This window comes from Heliconius melpomene, chromosome 13 (genome assembly GCF_056956725.1).
Source record: "Heliconius melpomene rosina isolate 202511_hmr_F chromosome 13, ASM5695672v1, whole genome shotgun sequence".
In the NCBI taxonomy this organism is placed as follows: domain Eukaryota; kingdom Metazoa; phylum Arthropoda; class Insecta; order Lepidoptera; family Nymphalidae; genus Heliconius; species Heliconius melpomene.
Genome location: NC_140401.1, coordinates 18,503,664 through 18,520,129, shown reverse-complemented (window position 1 = coordinate 18,520,129; position 16,466 = coordinate 18,503,664). Strand labels below are relative to the sequence as shown.

Genomic DNA, 16,466 nt, shown 5'->3' with positions numbered 1-16,466 from the left:
TCGGTTTTTGTTTTTGTTAAAAATTAATTTATTTTACGATTTTTAGTGATGGGTAGATCTTAAAATGATGCTTTTTGAACGAGTGGTGATGGTGGTGGTAGTGGTTGTCAACGAGTGGTTGTGATTGTTCTATGTAAAACTTCATTTAATTAGCTATTATTTTTGTGCAAAGTTACATTTTGGTATATTGACAAGAACAAACATAAAAAGTATTCGGGTGAATTCGGAATCTCCCTTTTTTCAAGTTGGTTGAAAATGAGAACATCCTCTTTTTTGAGATTGGTTGAAAAGAAATGCAACGATCAGGAGTCTCACTTCTGACATCAATTTAAAAAGTTTTTGCTTGTAACTATTACAGTATAATTAATTTTTGACCAAAAAAAACAAACTTTCTCAATTTTCTCCGGATTCCATAATCGAAACCTAACCAAACTTTCACCAAATTATCCTTGAAGTATCCTTTCAAATAAAAAAGAATCATCAAAATCGGTTAGCGCGACATTGAGTTATTCGGCTATTAGTCGCGCACATGCATAATGCAAATTTAAGACTTGATGTGATTTTCTCATGGATACTGTTGTAATGATATCTAAAATAAAAAGAAAAATAAATAAACAAGTGACTGTTTATTAGCTGTCATTGAAAAGAGACGTTGTTTTATTATAGGTTATGGGCCCGCGCTCATAAATTTCGCGATTTTGTAATTTTAACAAGAATTTTGCATCGCAAGTGTTAAAGGATAATTACAAGTATTTTGCAGATTATAGCAGTGTATATTCCTATTGAAATTTAACAATGTCGACAAACTATTTTGTGAACGTACCAAAGCTAACGGGGCGTAATAATTATAGTGAATGGTGTTTCGCGGCAGAAAATTTTCTAATCTTGGAAGGCACTAAGCACTGCGTGTGGCCAGAAGAAGGAAAAGAAATAACTGCAGATGACGCAAAAACAAAAGCCAAACTAATAATGACAATCGACCCGTCTCTGTACGTACATGTAAAAAACGTTAAAACTTCAAGTGAATTGTGGAATAAGCTTAAACAACTTTTCGATGATAACGGATTTTCACGTAGAATAAGTCTACTAAGGAATTTAATTTCGATTCGCCGAGAGAATTGCAATTCGATGACGTCATACGTGACGCAGATTATTGATACTGCACAGAAGCTCAGCGGAACAGGATTTGAAATAAATGACCAGTGGACAGGATCATTGCTGTTGGCGGGATTGCCTGATCGTTTCTCCCCTATGATTATGGCAATAGAGCACTCAGGAATACCTATTACAGCAGATTCCATCAAAACGAAATTGCTGGATATGGATTTGGCAAGTTATGATGAGAATGAAGTTAGTGGTGCTTTTGCAATTCATTCTAAGTACAGAGGAAAACAAAATTCGAATTTATCTATGGCCAGAAAAAGTGACGTAGGCAACACTACTTTACCGACGTCAAACGTCAAACAGATAAAGTGCTATCGATGTAAACAGTTCGGCCATTATAAAAACCAATGTACAAATAATGAAAATAACTCGTCAAATAAGAAAATAAATAAGGAAAGAGTGCAGTCAAATGCTTTTAGCGCAGTGTTTCTGAGTGGAAATTTCTACAAAGATGAATGGTATATCGACTCTGGCGCGAGTATGCATCTTACAGCAAATGAAAGTTGGGTTATAAATGCACAGTATGAACAATGCAAAGAAATTGTTGTTGCAAATAGTGAAAAGGTCTCAGTATCGTGTACTGGCGATGTAAAAATAACGACAGTAACGGACAACCGTGAATACGACATCATAGTGAAAAACGTATTCTGTGTACCAAGTCTCACCACGAATTTGTTATCTGTAAGCCAACTGATTACGAAAGGCAACAGTGTATCTTTCACGGAAGATGGTTGTTCGGTATATAATCAGAAGAATGTGTTGGTTGCCACAGCAGTGTTGATGAACGGAGTGTACAAAGTCAATCTGTTAAAACAAGAATGTTTGGCAGCATCGGTGGTGTCAGGAATAACATGGCATCGCAGATTAGGACATGTAAACAAAGATTATTTGAATAAGATGAAGAATGCGGTGCAGGGTATGAAACTTGATGAAAAAGTTGACATAAGCAAATCTTCATGCACAACATGTTGTGAAGGGAAACAATGCCGGTTACCATTTAAAAGCACAGGACATCGAAGCAGTAATCTACTAGATATTGTGCATACAGACATTTGTGGGCCTATGGAAAATGTATCTATAGGAGGCTCAAGATACTTCTTACTGTTTGTTGATGATTACAGTCGTATGACATTTGTTTATTTTCTGAAACACAGGAATGAGACTTTAAAATGTTTCAAAATTTTTAAATCTCAGGTAGAAAATCAAACATAGAAAACAATCAAAGTATTAAGAAGTGATAATGGTCTAGAGTATTGCAGCAAAGAATTTGAAGATTACTTGAACAGTGCTGGTGTAATTCATCAAAAGAGCAATCCATACACGCCACAGCAGAATGGATTGTGTGAAAGATTTAATCGTACAATTGTGGAAAAGGCAAGATGTTTACTTTTTGATGCAAATTTAGGAAAAGAATTTTGGGGTGAGGCCACCAATACTGCAGTGTACCTGCAAAATCGAATTGTAGCAACAGCATTGAATAATAAAACCCCATATGAGTTGTGGACTGGCTCCAAACCAGATATTAGTCATATCAGAATATTTGGAAGTACTGTGATGGTTCATGTGGCAAAAGAAAAGCGCAAGAAATGGGACAAAAAAGCAGATCAATGTATCCTGATAGGATTTCCAGAAAATATAAAAGGATATAGAGTCTACAATCCAGAAACTAGGAGTGTGACAACTAGTAGAGATGTGATCATCATTGAGAAGGAATCAAAATCTGAACATCTCATTGAGGTGCATAGTCAGAATATTGATTCAGTGGGGGATAGCACTGATGATACACAACTACAAGAAAGTGAACCAATCCCAAGAGAAGACAGCTCTGTAAGTTCAACAGAAAGTTTTCAAGATGATGATAAGACATACATGCCAAGCGACTATGAAGACGCAGACAGCTCACTGAACGATGATATAAAAATAAGACTGCAAGATCGGCCCCAACGGATAAAGAAGGTTCCAGAAAGATATGGGATATCAAACCTGTGTGTAGACAGTGAATTACGGGATGATGTGGCAGGTTTATCTCTTGAGGATGCTTTAAATGGACCAGAAAAGGAGCAGTGGAAGTTGGCTGTAAAAGAGGAGTTACAGTGTTTTAAAGACAATGATGCGTGGGAGTTAAGTGATGCTCCAAAAGATGGTAGGGCTGTGCAGTGCAAGTGGGTGCTTCGAAAAAAGTATGACAGTGAAAATAAAGTCAGATATCGTGCGCGTCTAGTTGCTAAAGGCTTTACACAAGTAGAAGGTGTAGATTTTACTGAAATTTTCTCTCCTGTAGTTAGACATACTACTCTTAGGCTACTTTTTGCATTGTCAGTACAACTAGGTTTGGATACGACACATCTTGATGTAACAACTGCTTTCCTGAATGGTTCTCTTGAGGAAACTATTTATATGCATTTACCTAAAGGTTTTACTGAAAGAACAGTAAAGGGTCAAGTACTTAAATTAAAGAAAGCCATTTATGGGCTCAAACAGTCCTCAAGAGCGTGGTATAGGAAGGTAGATGAATGTTTGTTAAGCATAGGCTATCTTAGATCTAAAATAGAACCATGTATGTATACTAAAATGCAAGGTCAGTTGAAAACTATTGTAGCATTGTATGTCGATGATTTTTTTATTTTTTCTAATAATACTAATGAGACTAAGTATTTAAAGCAGGTTCTTGCTAGTCATTTCAAGCTTAAAGACTTAGGTGAAATAAAAAACTGTCTTGGTGTCAATGTTACTGTTGATAAATGTAAGAAAACAATAACATTAAGTCAGAGAGATTATATTGATCAGTTGTTGCATAAATTTAACATGACACAATGTAAACCTGTTCAGACTCCAATGGAAATTAAGTTAAATGTATCCAAGAATGAACATTGTGTAGGTAGTTTTCCATATCAACAAATAATTGGAAGTCTTATGTATCTTGTAGTTTTAACTAGGCCAGATATTGCATATGCAGTTGGATATTTAAGCCAATTTAATAATTGTTATTCTTATGAACATTGTGCATATGTAAAGCGGTTATTGAGATATTTAAAATATACTAGAGACTATGGTTTAAAGTATTCTGCTGATGGAAACTCAGTAATAGAAGGGTTTGTTGATGCTGATTGGGGTGGAAACATTATTGATAGAAGGTCATATACTGGAGTTTGTTTTTCTTTATCTGGCTGTGTTATATCATGGGAGGCAAAGAAACAGAAAACGGTCGCCTTATCCAGTAGTGAAGCCGAATATATGGCGATTACTGAAGCATGTAAAGAAGCAGTGTATTTGCGAAATCTACAATATGAAATAACACATAAATTGTACAGTATTGATCTTTCTAATGATAATCAAAGTGCTCTAAAGTTAACTGTGAATCCAATTTTCCACAAGAGAACCAAACACATTGACATTAAATATCATTATTGTAGAGAATGTGTAGCAAACAATATTGTGAATGTCAAGTATTTGCCAACTGCTGAAATGCCTGCAGATTTATTTACTAAAAGTTTATGTTCCATTAAACATTATAAATTTCTAGAAAGGTTGGGTGTACAAATTGTTTAATGGTTTAGTGTATTTGTATTATTAGATATAGTGGGGGTGTTGTAATGATATCTAAAATAAAAAGAAAAATAAATAAACAAGTGACTGTTTATTAGCTGTCATTGAAAAGAGACGTTGTTTTATTATAGATACCATTGTCAGACATGGACCAAAAAAAAATGGGACCATTCGGGAAGCTATATCTTTCAAATAAAAAAAAAAATTATCAAAATCGGTCCACCCAGTTAAAAGTTATGAGGTAACAAACATAAAAAAAAAAATTACAAAAAAAAAAAAATACAGTCGAATTGATAACCTCCTTTTCTTACAGAAGTCGGTTAAACATATAGTTTAAAGTGTGAATCATTGAGTAGGAATGAAACTATAAAATGTATTTCTCAGTTAAATCTACTGTGTAATAAAAGATATTGGACTAGGAAAAAGAAACCGCTATTGTCTTGCCTATACCAAAATACAAAAGTAGAAAATATTCGCTCCTCATCCCTATTGGATATGTTTAGCTTAAATACTTGGATGTCTAATATAAATAGTAAAAATATAATTAAAACGGATTTAAGTTGTATAAAGACTTAAAAAAAATTGGACCTTAATATAGTAAAATATGAAATTATTCACGAAATTAATCAAGATTATGCAGGTTGGTATTCCATTTTCACAGATGGCTCTAAAAATAATTCTAACGTAGGATGTTCCTTTTTTGATGCAAATGGTGTAGTTGGCAGGATGTTTAAAATTGAAAATAATATCACTATAATGACAACAGAACTTGCTGCTATATTTATTTATGGCACTTACTTATGTTTCTAGTGTTAATTGTAATAAGGTTGTTGTCTTCTCTGATAGTAAAAGTGCACTGTTTCATTTAGATAATTGTATTAAAGACAATAGAGGTATACCAGTTGAGTATAAGTTGTTAAACGAGGTGATCAAGTTACTCCACAAAGGTATTGTTGTAAAACTCCAGTGGGTTCTTACTTCCTCATATCCCTTGGTTTGCGGAAAAAAAATGACGCGTCAACAAATTGTTATGGGTCTTAGGCATCGTTCTGGTCATATGCCACTAAGAAAATTTGGTTTTATCATGAAAAAAGTAACGTCTCCAAAATGTGAATTGTATGGGATAGAAGATGTACACCATTTCTTGGTGGAATGTGTTCTCAATGCCGAGGCTCGTCAAAAATTATGTTGTTGTTTCAACATAAATACATTGGATTTGGGTATTTTTCAATGTCTGCTGTCTAAACCAAATTCTGTTGTAGCTAGATAGTTGTATAAGTTTAAGGTTAAATAGTGTATTTAAATAAGTTTAAAATTTACTTTAGCAAGTAAGTATTTTAGTATTTTAGTTACGTTTTAAGGGAACGATGGGATTGACATTTTTGTATCCTTTTTACTTAAAAAGTCCCTAAATTAAAACAGATAAAAAAAAAGAATCCGCAACGGGAAAGAGCTACGTTAAGAAACAAACGCAAGTACCGTGCGAACTCCAAAGTTTCGGTCCGTACGCTCAAGCCGAAAGACTGCTGCTGCTGAGCTGCCGACGCCCTATATTTTCAAAAGTGACTGAGATATTAAACATTAAAGTATGGCCTCCGCGGCAAAGAGTGTGCAAATCATAGAATAAATTCTTTGTTTCATCACTATAATTATAAATATTCATTTTATATGACATAATATGATAAATCATTTTTTTCTTTAAAAAGCTAGATTTAGTATACTTAAGTTACTTTTAATGGTAGCAAAGTACCTGTACTCCGTTAGAATCCAGTTTAGCGATGGTGGCCATGAGGTCCTGCACCGACTCCGCACACACCTTGTCCAGCTCCGACGCGCACGTGCCGCCCGAGCAGCTCGCACCTCCCGCGCCCTGCCGACCACAAGCTTGTGAACCATTACGGAGACTACGCATGTGTGTGTGTGTATGCGGGTGTATGTGCGTGTGTGCGTGCGTAGGACGTACATTGAGGCTAGGGCTGGGCGTCTTAGGGTTGGTGGATGTGACGGCGGAGCTGGCGCGCGGGCGCCCCAGCGTGATCTTGTAGTCTGCACCGCCCCCCGCGCCGCTGCCGCTCACCGCGTTGCCCGTCTCCAGCCCACCTGTATATATCAACAAATATATTAAAAAATATTTAGAGGGAACCTAGTGTTAAGGCACTCCGTGTTGCGTGGTGGAGCTCATTTTGTCCTGCCAGAGTAAGATATCATTTATTTTTCTGAATAAGGATAGTACGCGGGTAATCGTTGTGTTTACAGTCGGACTGTTCTTATGCACCACAATGACCTCAAACTGGGTCTAAATTTTGTGTTTTACATTTTATTAGGAATCAAAAGTCAAAAATGTAAAATTGAAATAACCCCGGTTAATAAACAATCAGAATGCATAATTTTTTTTTTATAACAAATAAAAGTAAACGACCGTTGGGTAGAGCCTGTTGGGGTATGTGCCACTTGGCAGCGGCGTGGTGCACGGAGTGCGCGGGGTGCGGCGGCGCGGGCGATGGAGTGCGCGGCCCGCCGCTGCGCCGCCCACTGCCACCCCCGCTCCCGCCGCCGCTGCCGTACGCGGTGTTGTACGCGCCCATCACTGAAAACGACACCCTTACTTTAACTTTAAGAGCCTAAGAGGGAATCTAAGAATTAAACGTCGCGCTTTGCCTCGTTACCAAAACTGGAGATGAAAATATTTCATTTTCTTAATGCAAATCGAAACTATTTTTAATATTTTTAACATTTCCACATTTAGGAAAGAAAAATACTTATTTAGAAGACATATAAAATTTTTGTACAAAAGTTTAGTTTTGTTTTTCCGATTCGTATCGGAACTATAATGTTAGCAATGAGATGCTTTTTTAATTCTTTTTTAATAGTATTTAGTAATGAATAATTTGGTTATTTCAGTGATACAATACAGCGTGCGCTCACTCTGGTGGTAGGCGTGCTGCAAGGAGGGCGCGGGGGGAGGCGCGGCGGGGGGCGCGGGCGCGCGGCGCGAGGCTGACGCGTTGAGCAACCCGCGCAGGTTCATCTCGCTCATGCCGTGCAGGTGGTGCGGATGCGTGGTAGACGTCACGTGCGCGTGACGCAGCGGTGTGTGTGTGCGCGCGCGCGCCGCGTGCAGGCCCGCGTGCATGTAGCCGCCCACGCCGCCCATCACACCGCCCACGCCGCCCGACACGGCTTGCACGTACGACTGCGATTTGAACATGCGACATTAGTTGTTTTAAAAATCTATTATACATACACACATTTAAAAATAAAATTCATGCATATAGATCTACTGTTAAAACCGAATTAGATTGTTTTATAAGATATTACATAATAGATAATGTCTATCGATGTCGACAAAAATAAAATAAAAAAAGAAGACAATTATAGAGATTAAAAGACATAATATTATGCTCGTCAAGTGACCAACCTGGTATCGTGCCAACGTCTGAGACATGAAACACAACAGACAGTGACGTGAGTAAGGGCGCGGCGCTCGTACTACTACACTACGTACGGGCGTCAGCGCGCGGGCGTACCTGGTGCATGGCGACGTGCTGCAGCGCGGCCACGGCGGAGTGCGGCGGTGGAGGCGCGGGCGCGGGGGGCACAGGCGCAGGCGGGGGCGGCGTGGGGCTGGCCCCGCCAGCGCCGCCGTCCACCTTGCCGTCCACCACGATGGCGCCCAACGAGGACAACACGCGCACGAGCTCGGGCAGCTTGTCCAGCGCCAGCGCGATGCGCACGGGGATCTCGGGGTTGGGGATGTCGGCGCGGCGGCTCTTGATGCGCTGCAGGTGCGCGGCCACGGCGCGCTTGCTGTGCAGCACGGCCGTGTCGCTGCCGTGCTGCAGCGCGGCACCCACGAAACGCACGCAGTGGTCCGTGATGGCAGCAAGCTGCTCCAGCGCGTCCTTCTTCTCGCCCAGCGTGCGCTGCTTGGCGTCGCACACTTCGTTGAGGCGCAGCACGAGTTGCTTGCCGCGCGTGTTGACGGCGTTGGTGAGCTTGACCACGGTCTGTGTGATGTCGTGTACGAGCGCGCGTTTCTTGTCGGCGATGAGCGCCTGGCGGTCGCGGATAACCTTCATGGCAGAGCCTAGCAGCACGCGCTTGTAGGACACCTCGGACAGCAGCGCGGTCAGCGAGGCGCGCGCCTGTGCTGCCATCTCGGCGCTGAACTGATAGCGGTGGTCGCGGTGGTGCTGCAGCTGGCAGTCTCGGCACGTGAGGCGGTCGCAGGTCTCGCAGAACAGCGCCAGGCGCTCAGCGGGGTGGTCGCGGCAGAACATGTCGTGCGCCGCGCCGCTGGCCGCGCGTAGCTCGGACACTGCTTCATCGCGCGACTTGATGGCGTGCTCCTTGGTGATCTTGAGGCGCTGATGCGCCAGCACGCAGCTGTCGCAGATGAACTCGGCGCAGTCCACGCAGTAGCTGGAGGCGGGCTCGGGCTCCTCGCAGCTGTTGCACTGCTGCTCGCCCGCAGCACCTCCCGCGCCGCCCGCCTGCTCCGTCGCCACCTTCTCGAGAACGAATCTCTGGTCGATCATGTTGCTGGGTTGGCAGTGCAGTCGACACGCAGCGCACAATATGGTAACGCGCCCAGCGCCTTAAATAAAAATAGTTTTCTCAATGAAGAGCATCCGAAAGAAAAATAAATAAAAACGTAATAAGTACAAAATGAGGCCAGTCATGGCGCAGGGGCAAGCGTGTGACTGTGGGCGTATCAGGTTTGGGGCTCGATTTCCACAAGCACGAACAATTATTCGATTTTATTTTAGTATTTTCCAACCTCACCCAACGTGCGGACGAGTCAAAATGCCACAATGTGCTTTATAAAATTAGTATTAAACAATTAACTACAAATATTTCATCATTTGGCCAATATTTGCGACTACGAATATTGGTTGGTCTGGACTAAAACATGCGTGGAGTGGATGTGTATGTATTTAAGAGTCAAATTTGCTTGAGTTTCATATTCCGAGATTTATTTGAATAAAAGACGTGTGATTTGCTTGGTAGTTTATTGGACACTGATTGACAACTCGTATGACAACTTTTGCATAAATGTATATCTATCGCAACTAGCTGTTTTAAAGAAATATTAAATTGTAAAATACAAAGCAGTACAAAAGAGTGAAAACAAAAATATGCTTAAATTACACAAATTGATTACCATAGTCATTAGCATAGTCTAAAAATATATGAATAACTAATTCTTACTAAAAAATTACTAAAAATAAAAGGTTACTTTTAGGAAATTTACTAAACTTGCCAACATATTGTCAATAAAGCGACTCGACTCGACTCGATAAACTTCTATGTTCTATTTTATGTCAAGGAATACAACCCTCTGCGACTGATGTGGCTTAATTTCTACAACTATACTGACTGACGGTATCATTTTAAATTTTTCGAATATGATGAGAAGAAAAAGTCTTAGTTAGGTTTTGGCTTTTCATTAGAAGCAAAATTTTATATTTTTATTTTTAATATTAGCGTAAATATAAATTAAATTCTTAAAATAACGGGATAAATAAATTAAATTCTAAAATAACAGAAAATAATACAAAAACACACACTATCTAAAATTGAGAAAATATAACCATTTTTCTTAGATGGTAGTCTAGTATCTTAACGTTGACGTGGCAGTGTCGCGGATACTTTCCTCCCTCTAAGCCCACTTGTCACATAGATAGATTAGGAATAAAATGTTTTATATCTATCACGCGCTATACGAAACTAAGCCTTAACGCACTGCTATAAGGTTGGATTTTATTGCAATGATCTTATGTGATAAGTCTGTGTGTTCTTTGAATTTCTGTTTATATTGACTGGTGCCATATTTTGAAGCTGCATTTGTATGTAATCGTTTATATAGTGTATAATTGATCGAAGATTGAATAGTAAATTACTAAAAAAAAAAACAAAAATTGTTAAAGATGTACTCTTGAATGGTGAAGCCGTGGATCCTGTCGATTCTACGGCATTTCTCGGTAACACCATTGACTCTAACTTACAGTGAGAATAAACTTAGCTCAGCAGCTTTTGCGGTTAAAAAAATCAGACAATTAACTGGCGTGGAAACGGCTCGCATTGTTTACTTTAGCTACTTTCACAGTATTATATCCTACGGCATTCTACTCGTACTTTGAGGTGATGTAGCCGATGTTGATCCAATTTTTGTCTTGCAGAAGCTAGTTCGCTTCTCGCTTCGCGCAATTTATAACTTACAGGCCCTAAAGATTTAATTTATTTAATTTACAGTTGCATCTCAATACATTTTTGAAAATATTTTGTTTGTTAAAAAGAATATTAATGATTTTGCCAGAATTGGTGATGTACATGAGAAAAAAAAATACTAGAAATAGGAGTAAACTTATCGCACCTGTAACCCGATTATATCGAGACCGTAATTCTTTTATGGGACAATGTGGACGCATTTACAGTATGGTCCCAGAAAACGCCCGAGAATGTTCTACATCACAATTAAAAAGAGTTGTGAAAAGATGTGTGTATGTTAAAGGTTATTACGAAATTAGTGATTACATGAATGACACACTCAAAGTATCATTGTTAAAATACATGTAATTGTTTTTTTTTTTAAAAAGTCCCGCTGAGTTTCTTCCGCCGGTTCTTCTCGGGTCTCAAGGCATTAACTTTGGTGAATTGGTGGTAGATTATTTGAAGTTTAAAAAATGGAGCATGTCGCTTTTTATTTTGAATAAAATTATGTGACTTTGACTTTATACTGTTTGGAATTGTCAGCACCACTTTAAATTAAACCACTGTTTTAGCTACTCTATAAAAGCCTAATTCATTCAGAATAAAAATTAATTCCCAAAAATGAAAAAGTTATTTTTCCAAACAAAATAAATAATATAATTGTCGTTTTAAAATAAAATGCTATTTGTAAAGTATAACATAAGCACGCTTACCTGTGAAAGCGGCAACGTCGCACACGTATGTGTGCGTCACACGAAATTCAGATATGGATAAATATTGTGAAATGAAAAAAAAAAATTTTACGTCTAAACTGTTGAGGTATCTTGATTAATTTCTTTAGTTATGGGTGTAAAATATTTTACCCTATATGCTGTTACCGTACAAGCCCACTTGTATATAAAATAAACAATTTAATTTGTTTTTTCAGCTTCACGCTGTATTCCGCTACGTATAACAGCGTAGCCAGTGGGAACCTCGTGTTTAGAAACTCCGTTCCCCACTTTCCGCTGAATTATCGAGGCATTGTGCGTTGAGTGACGGATCTCAATGACGCGCTTTGCCTTGCCGCCACGAAGGCCTTACAATTTAAAACATCAAAATATAGCATAAATACCTAAAAAATCTCTACTCCCAGCAAGTTTTTCCTCAATCTTAGCCTTGACGCAGGACTCACAGGCCGAGTGCAGGCACTCCATGAGCTTGGGCGTGCCCTCGCTCTGTGCCAGGCACTGCTGGCAGAACACGCAGCGCATGGTAAGGAACAGCGAGCGACCAGTGGGCGAGGCTAGCGAGTCCGCGCCCTCAGCCTCCGTCTTGCTTTCCACGGCCGCGCTTGTGCCGGCGCCCTCATTTGTGCCGCTTACCTGAAAATATGCTACGATATAACACTTTTTTAAATTATTTCTTATATGCACAAGGTAAACAAGCGCTCGGGTGGTAAGTGATCTCCGCCGCCTCCAACTCCGTGTAAAACCAGAGTATCTACAGGTGCGTTGCTGACCTTTAAGATGGAAGTAACTGGGGTTTTTGAAGATACATATTTTGTATCGACCTGCAAACATTCCCACAGGTAGGCCATTCCACATTTGTGTGGCAAGTGGAAATAAGTTCTTACAGAACCGCACAGTAGTAGTGCCACGTATCCAGGTGGTGAGGACGATATTTAAAATTGTGGCGTACTGTGCGGTTAGAAAATTCAGTGGCAGATACCAGGTCAAAGAGTTCCCGAGAACACTCCCCATGATAAATGCGGTAGAGAACGCACAGCGTAAAGACGTCTCTACACAAAGCTAAAATGTCAAGCCTTTCACATATTATTGTATTGCCAATGATTCGAACGGTTCTACGTTGTATGTGATCAAATGATTCAAGTTGAAACTGCGGTTCACCAGCTCATAGATGAGAACAATACCATATGAGGCCGAACCTGGGCCCTATATATGGCCAAACGGTGTTTTCGCGTTAAGTACTGTCTCGCCCTGCCGATGACACCCAGTTTCTTCGAAGTCAATTTGGTTTGCTTTCCAGATGATCGCAATACTGGCATTCACTCGAAATATTAAGGCGCAATATGCTGATACTGACTGATATTGAAGGACCACGGTAAATGGGATTATCTTAATGGTTACCACGCAAACTTGTGTCGAGAGGGGATTGAATTGAATCAAGTTCCTTTTAGCCCATTGTGAAACATTCCCGAGGGATGCCTCAAGAAGACATAATTTTATTTCGGCATTAGTCGAAATTTTCCCCCAGGGAAAACTTCCGCGCTAGGAGTCGCGCCGGAGTACACAGCGGTTACTGTGCTATATGGATATATCTATATATATCTATATATCTATATATCTGCATAGTAAAGTATGTAATAATCCTCTAACATGTCATTGATATGCAGAAGACAGCTTAAAGCGTAGGGGCCAGTACGCAGCCTTGCTGTATTCGGAGCAAAAGCGTCGACAGCGACCTCAATGCTGAGCCCAGTGAGAAAGCGAATATGAAATGAATATGAAACGAGCGCCCCGTGCCACACTCGATTGAGGGCCTTCGCCGTGTCTAGACTAACTGCCAGGCCCTCTTCCTCGCTTCCGATAACCGCAGCCCAGCTGTGGGTGAGGTAAACCAGAAGATTTATTCTTCAAAAAACTACAAACTTTTACAGATACAGGTATTCTTACAGTTGCCTCGCAACACATTCAATGTTTTACTAAAAACAGTGACAGACCTACGATAGGTACGAGAAACAAAGACAAACATGTAACCTTTAGTTATCGCCTCCAAAAAGTAAATAAATGATTTATGGGTAATTATATGTCTCTTTCGGTGTGCTGACGTGGGAAGTGCGTGGAAAGCTTTAATAGTATTCCGCGTGTTTTAAATTTCGTAAAGTATCAAAAGTGAAAAATCGTAAAATTTTTTATCGCCCTTTTGAACTACTAAAAAGTATGGTTTTAATTATTACAAAAAAGGCTCTGCTGCGTTCGCAATTAAAAAAGTAAGACAAATGACGGACGTTGAAACTGCCCGACTAGTCTACTATACCTATTTTCATAGTATTTTATCTTATGGAATGCTGCTATGGGGCAGTGCTGCATATATCAATTCAATATTTGTTTCTCCAAAAAAGAGCCATGAGATATAGCTCGAGATTCTCTGCGAGATGTTTTCAAAGATGCAGGTATTATTACAGTTGCTTCCCAATTTCTATATTATAACATTCTCTTTGTCCGATAAAATATACATTGTCATAGCAAAAATGGTGACAGTCATACGATAGGAACGAGAAATAAAGATAAGCTTGTTACACCAAGTTTTCACCAAGTTAATAAATCCTTTATGGGTCTGATAGTGATGGGAGTACGTGTATATAATAAAATTTCGCAGTGTATTCTTAGTTTGCCACTACAAAAATTTAAAATATCTGTAAAAAAAATTCTAACAAGTAAAGCATATTACACTGTTCAAGAATATTTAGAGGATAAGCATGTATGGAATTAATGTCCATTGAATGTAATGCAGGATAGCTTCCAGCTAATGTAATAGATTGTACCATTGATTTTGAAAAGAGCAACTGTTGAGTTTCTTGCCGGCTCTTCTCAACAGAACTGCCTTCCGAACCAGTGGTAGCTTTTTATTCATATGTTCATTCGACGATTCAAAAGTGCTTGTAATAATTGCCTATTTGAATAAAGAATATTTTGAATTTGAATTTGAATTTTTGAATTTGAATTAATTTTTAACAAAAAGAAAAACAGACTTCTAACAACGAACTAAAAAGTGACAAATAATTATACAAAGATTTTATAATTTTGAAGTCGGTTGATTTAATTGAACACATGTTTCACAGTTTTTTTTTTTCACAGTTTCCCCTAAGGGGATAAATTCTAAAAAACCAATATGGGGTTGAAAGTTTGTATGGAAAAACCTTTAAATCACCACTGATTTTTATAAAATTTGAAATTTAGATTCTTAAAAATATTTCATGGAACATATGTTTCGTGGTTTATTTAATTGATCCCCTAGGGGTGCAAATAATGGGTTGAAAATTTGTATGGAAAAATCTTTAAAACGCCACTGATTTTTATAAAATTTGATATTGAGACTCTTAAAAAGATTTCAAAGATACATGTTTCATGGTTTATTAGAATTCACCCCTAAGGGAGAAAATAAGCAGGCGAAGCTGCGCGCGTCCGCTAGTTTACATATAAATATATTTCAGGATTAACCATAGAATTTCAGAGATATCAATATCTAAAGAAGTTTTTAGATCTCTCATCTCTCAATTCTTATGTTGGCATAATTGATTCACAAGTTCATATTATTTTCTCAAATATGACTAGACAATATGGTATATGTTATATCTAATAGTGTAAATATGTATTGTATTTTTACTTTACCAGTATTATAAAAATAATATTTTCTCTAATCCATTATTATACATGTTACTCATGCTACCCCTTTCAAAAAGTTGTGGTTTTAGTTTACTCTAGAGATATCTCTTTTAGTTTACCAGCGAGGTAGACTGAGAAATTACAGGAAATAAAAATTAAAATAGCAGTACTTTCATAAAATTAGGTAATATTCATACGTTTCCTTGTGAAGCTGCTCTATCAGGAAGTTCATCAGGAACTTCCTCCTTGATAGTAACGCCAAGCAAAGGGCCCAGATCCATCAAGGCACGTTCAATATCCTCTCCACATTCCCCGCCCGGGGGAAAATTTACGTCTTCCATTCCCGTTTTGCTCTTGAACACTATCTAATTCACTGAAGTTGTTTGAGTCTCATTTTCACCACGGAAAAGTTAATCCAGAACTTTCACTTTTACCTAAATCTCGACGCTAGCGCATGTTAACATTATTAATTGACCACTTATTGCAAGACAAGGCTTCAATGGGATGGTTTCTACTTCTAGTTATTACAAGAAATAGTCTCGTTGGAATTCTTTAAGAACATATGAAGCTTATTGTATGCTAACAAGTGAAATGTAAAAAAGGATTCAATTGTTTTATGTAGTTTTTTTTTTAAATATAACACTTCTACATGCGTCCTTTCAGACATACATTAGCAACCAACTATAGACAACATAGACTTTTATTTAATGTCACATTACCACAGAACACATTTACTTATTTACGAAATATGGATTTGCCATTATATCGCCATAGACGGAAATGTTTAGTTTAGACATCAATGCGGCTTCCCCATCAGCCTTTTAAAGTCTGGACGTAGGCTTTCCCCAATGCTCACCACTCTGTCCGGCTCTGCGCCCATTGAATCATTGTTGACGGCAGTCGTGGCGCAGGGGTACAAAGTGTAACTGTAAAACCGACTGGTTGAGGGTTCGATCGCCCACTCGAGGAGATGAAACATTTATATTAATAGTTGAGTTCTGCCAATCAACACGCAATGCCTTCAGAATTCGGCAGAAACACTAGGTTCCCTCTGCCAACCCTGCTGTTTGCGGGATACAGCGTGAAGCTGATAAAAAAACTTTATTGACACTAAATGTCAAAAGAATGTGGCGACACGTGACACCTTCGTCTGTA

The 16,466-nt window shown here is 38.9% G+C and overlaps 1 protein-coding gene across 4 annotated transcripts in view; it reads right to left on the bottom strand.

Moving 5' to 3' along the window:
• LOC146533256 (E3 ubiquitin-protein ligase TRIM33-like) overlaps positions 1-16,021 on the bottom strand; it is a 32,563-nt gene extending 16,542 nt beyond the window's left edge. Inside the window, exons 1-9 of one of the 4 annotated variants that reach the window (XM_085195705.1) lie at positions 15,509-16,021; positions 12,038-12,287; positions 8,238-9,307; positions 8,129-8,146; positions 7,636-7,903; positions 7,130-7,297; positions 6,674-6,810; positions 6,461-6,580; positions 6,190-6,258 (exon numbers count right to left, since the gene is read on the bottom strand). In XM_085195705.1, the coding sequence (XP_085051831.1) occupies positions 6,190-6,258; positions 6,461-6,580; positions 6,674-6,810; positions 7,130-7,297; positions 7,636-7,903; positions 8,129-8,146; positions 8,238-9,307; positions 12,038-12,287; positions 15,509-15,652 (2,244 nt within the window). In that variant the 5' untranslated portion in view covers positions 15,653-16,021. The remainder of the gene's footprint in view (positions 1-6,189; positions 6,259-6,460; positions 6,581-6,673; positions 6,811-7,129; positions 7,298-7,635; positions 7,904-8,128; positions 8,147-8,237; positions 9,308-12,037; positions 12,288-15,508) is intronic. The other 3 variants (XM_085195706.1, XM_085195707.1, XM_085195708.1) reach the window with 3 other exon arrangements.
• Positions 16,022-16,466: the final 445 nt, after the last annotated feature.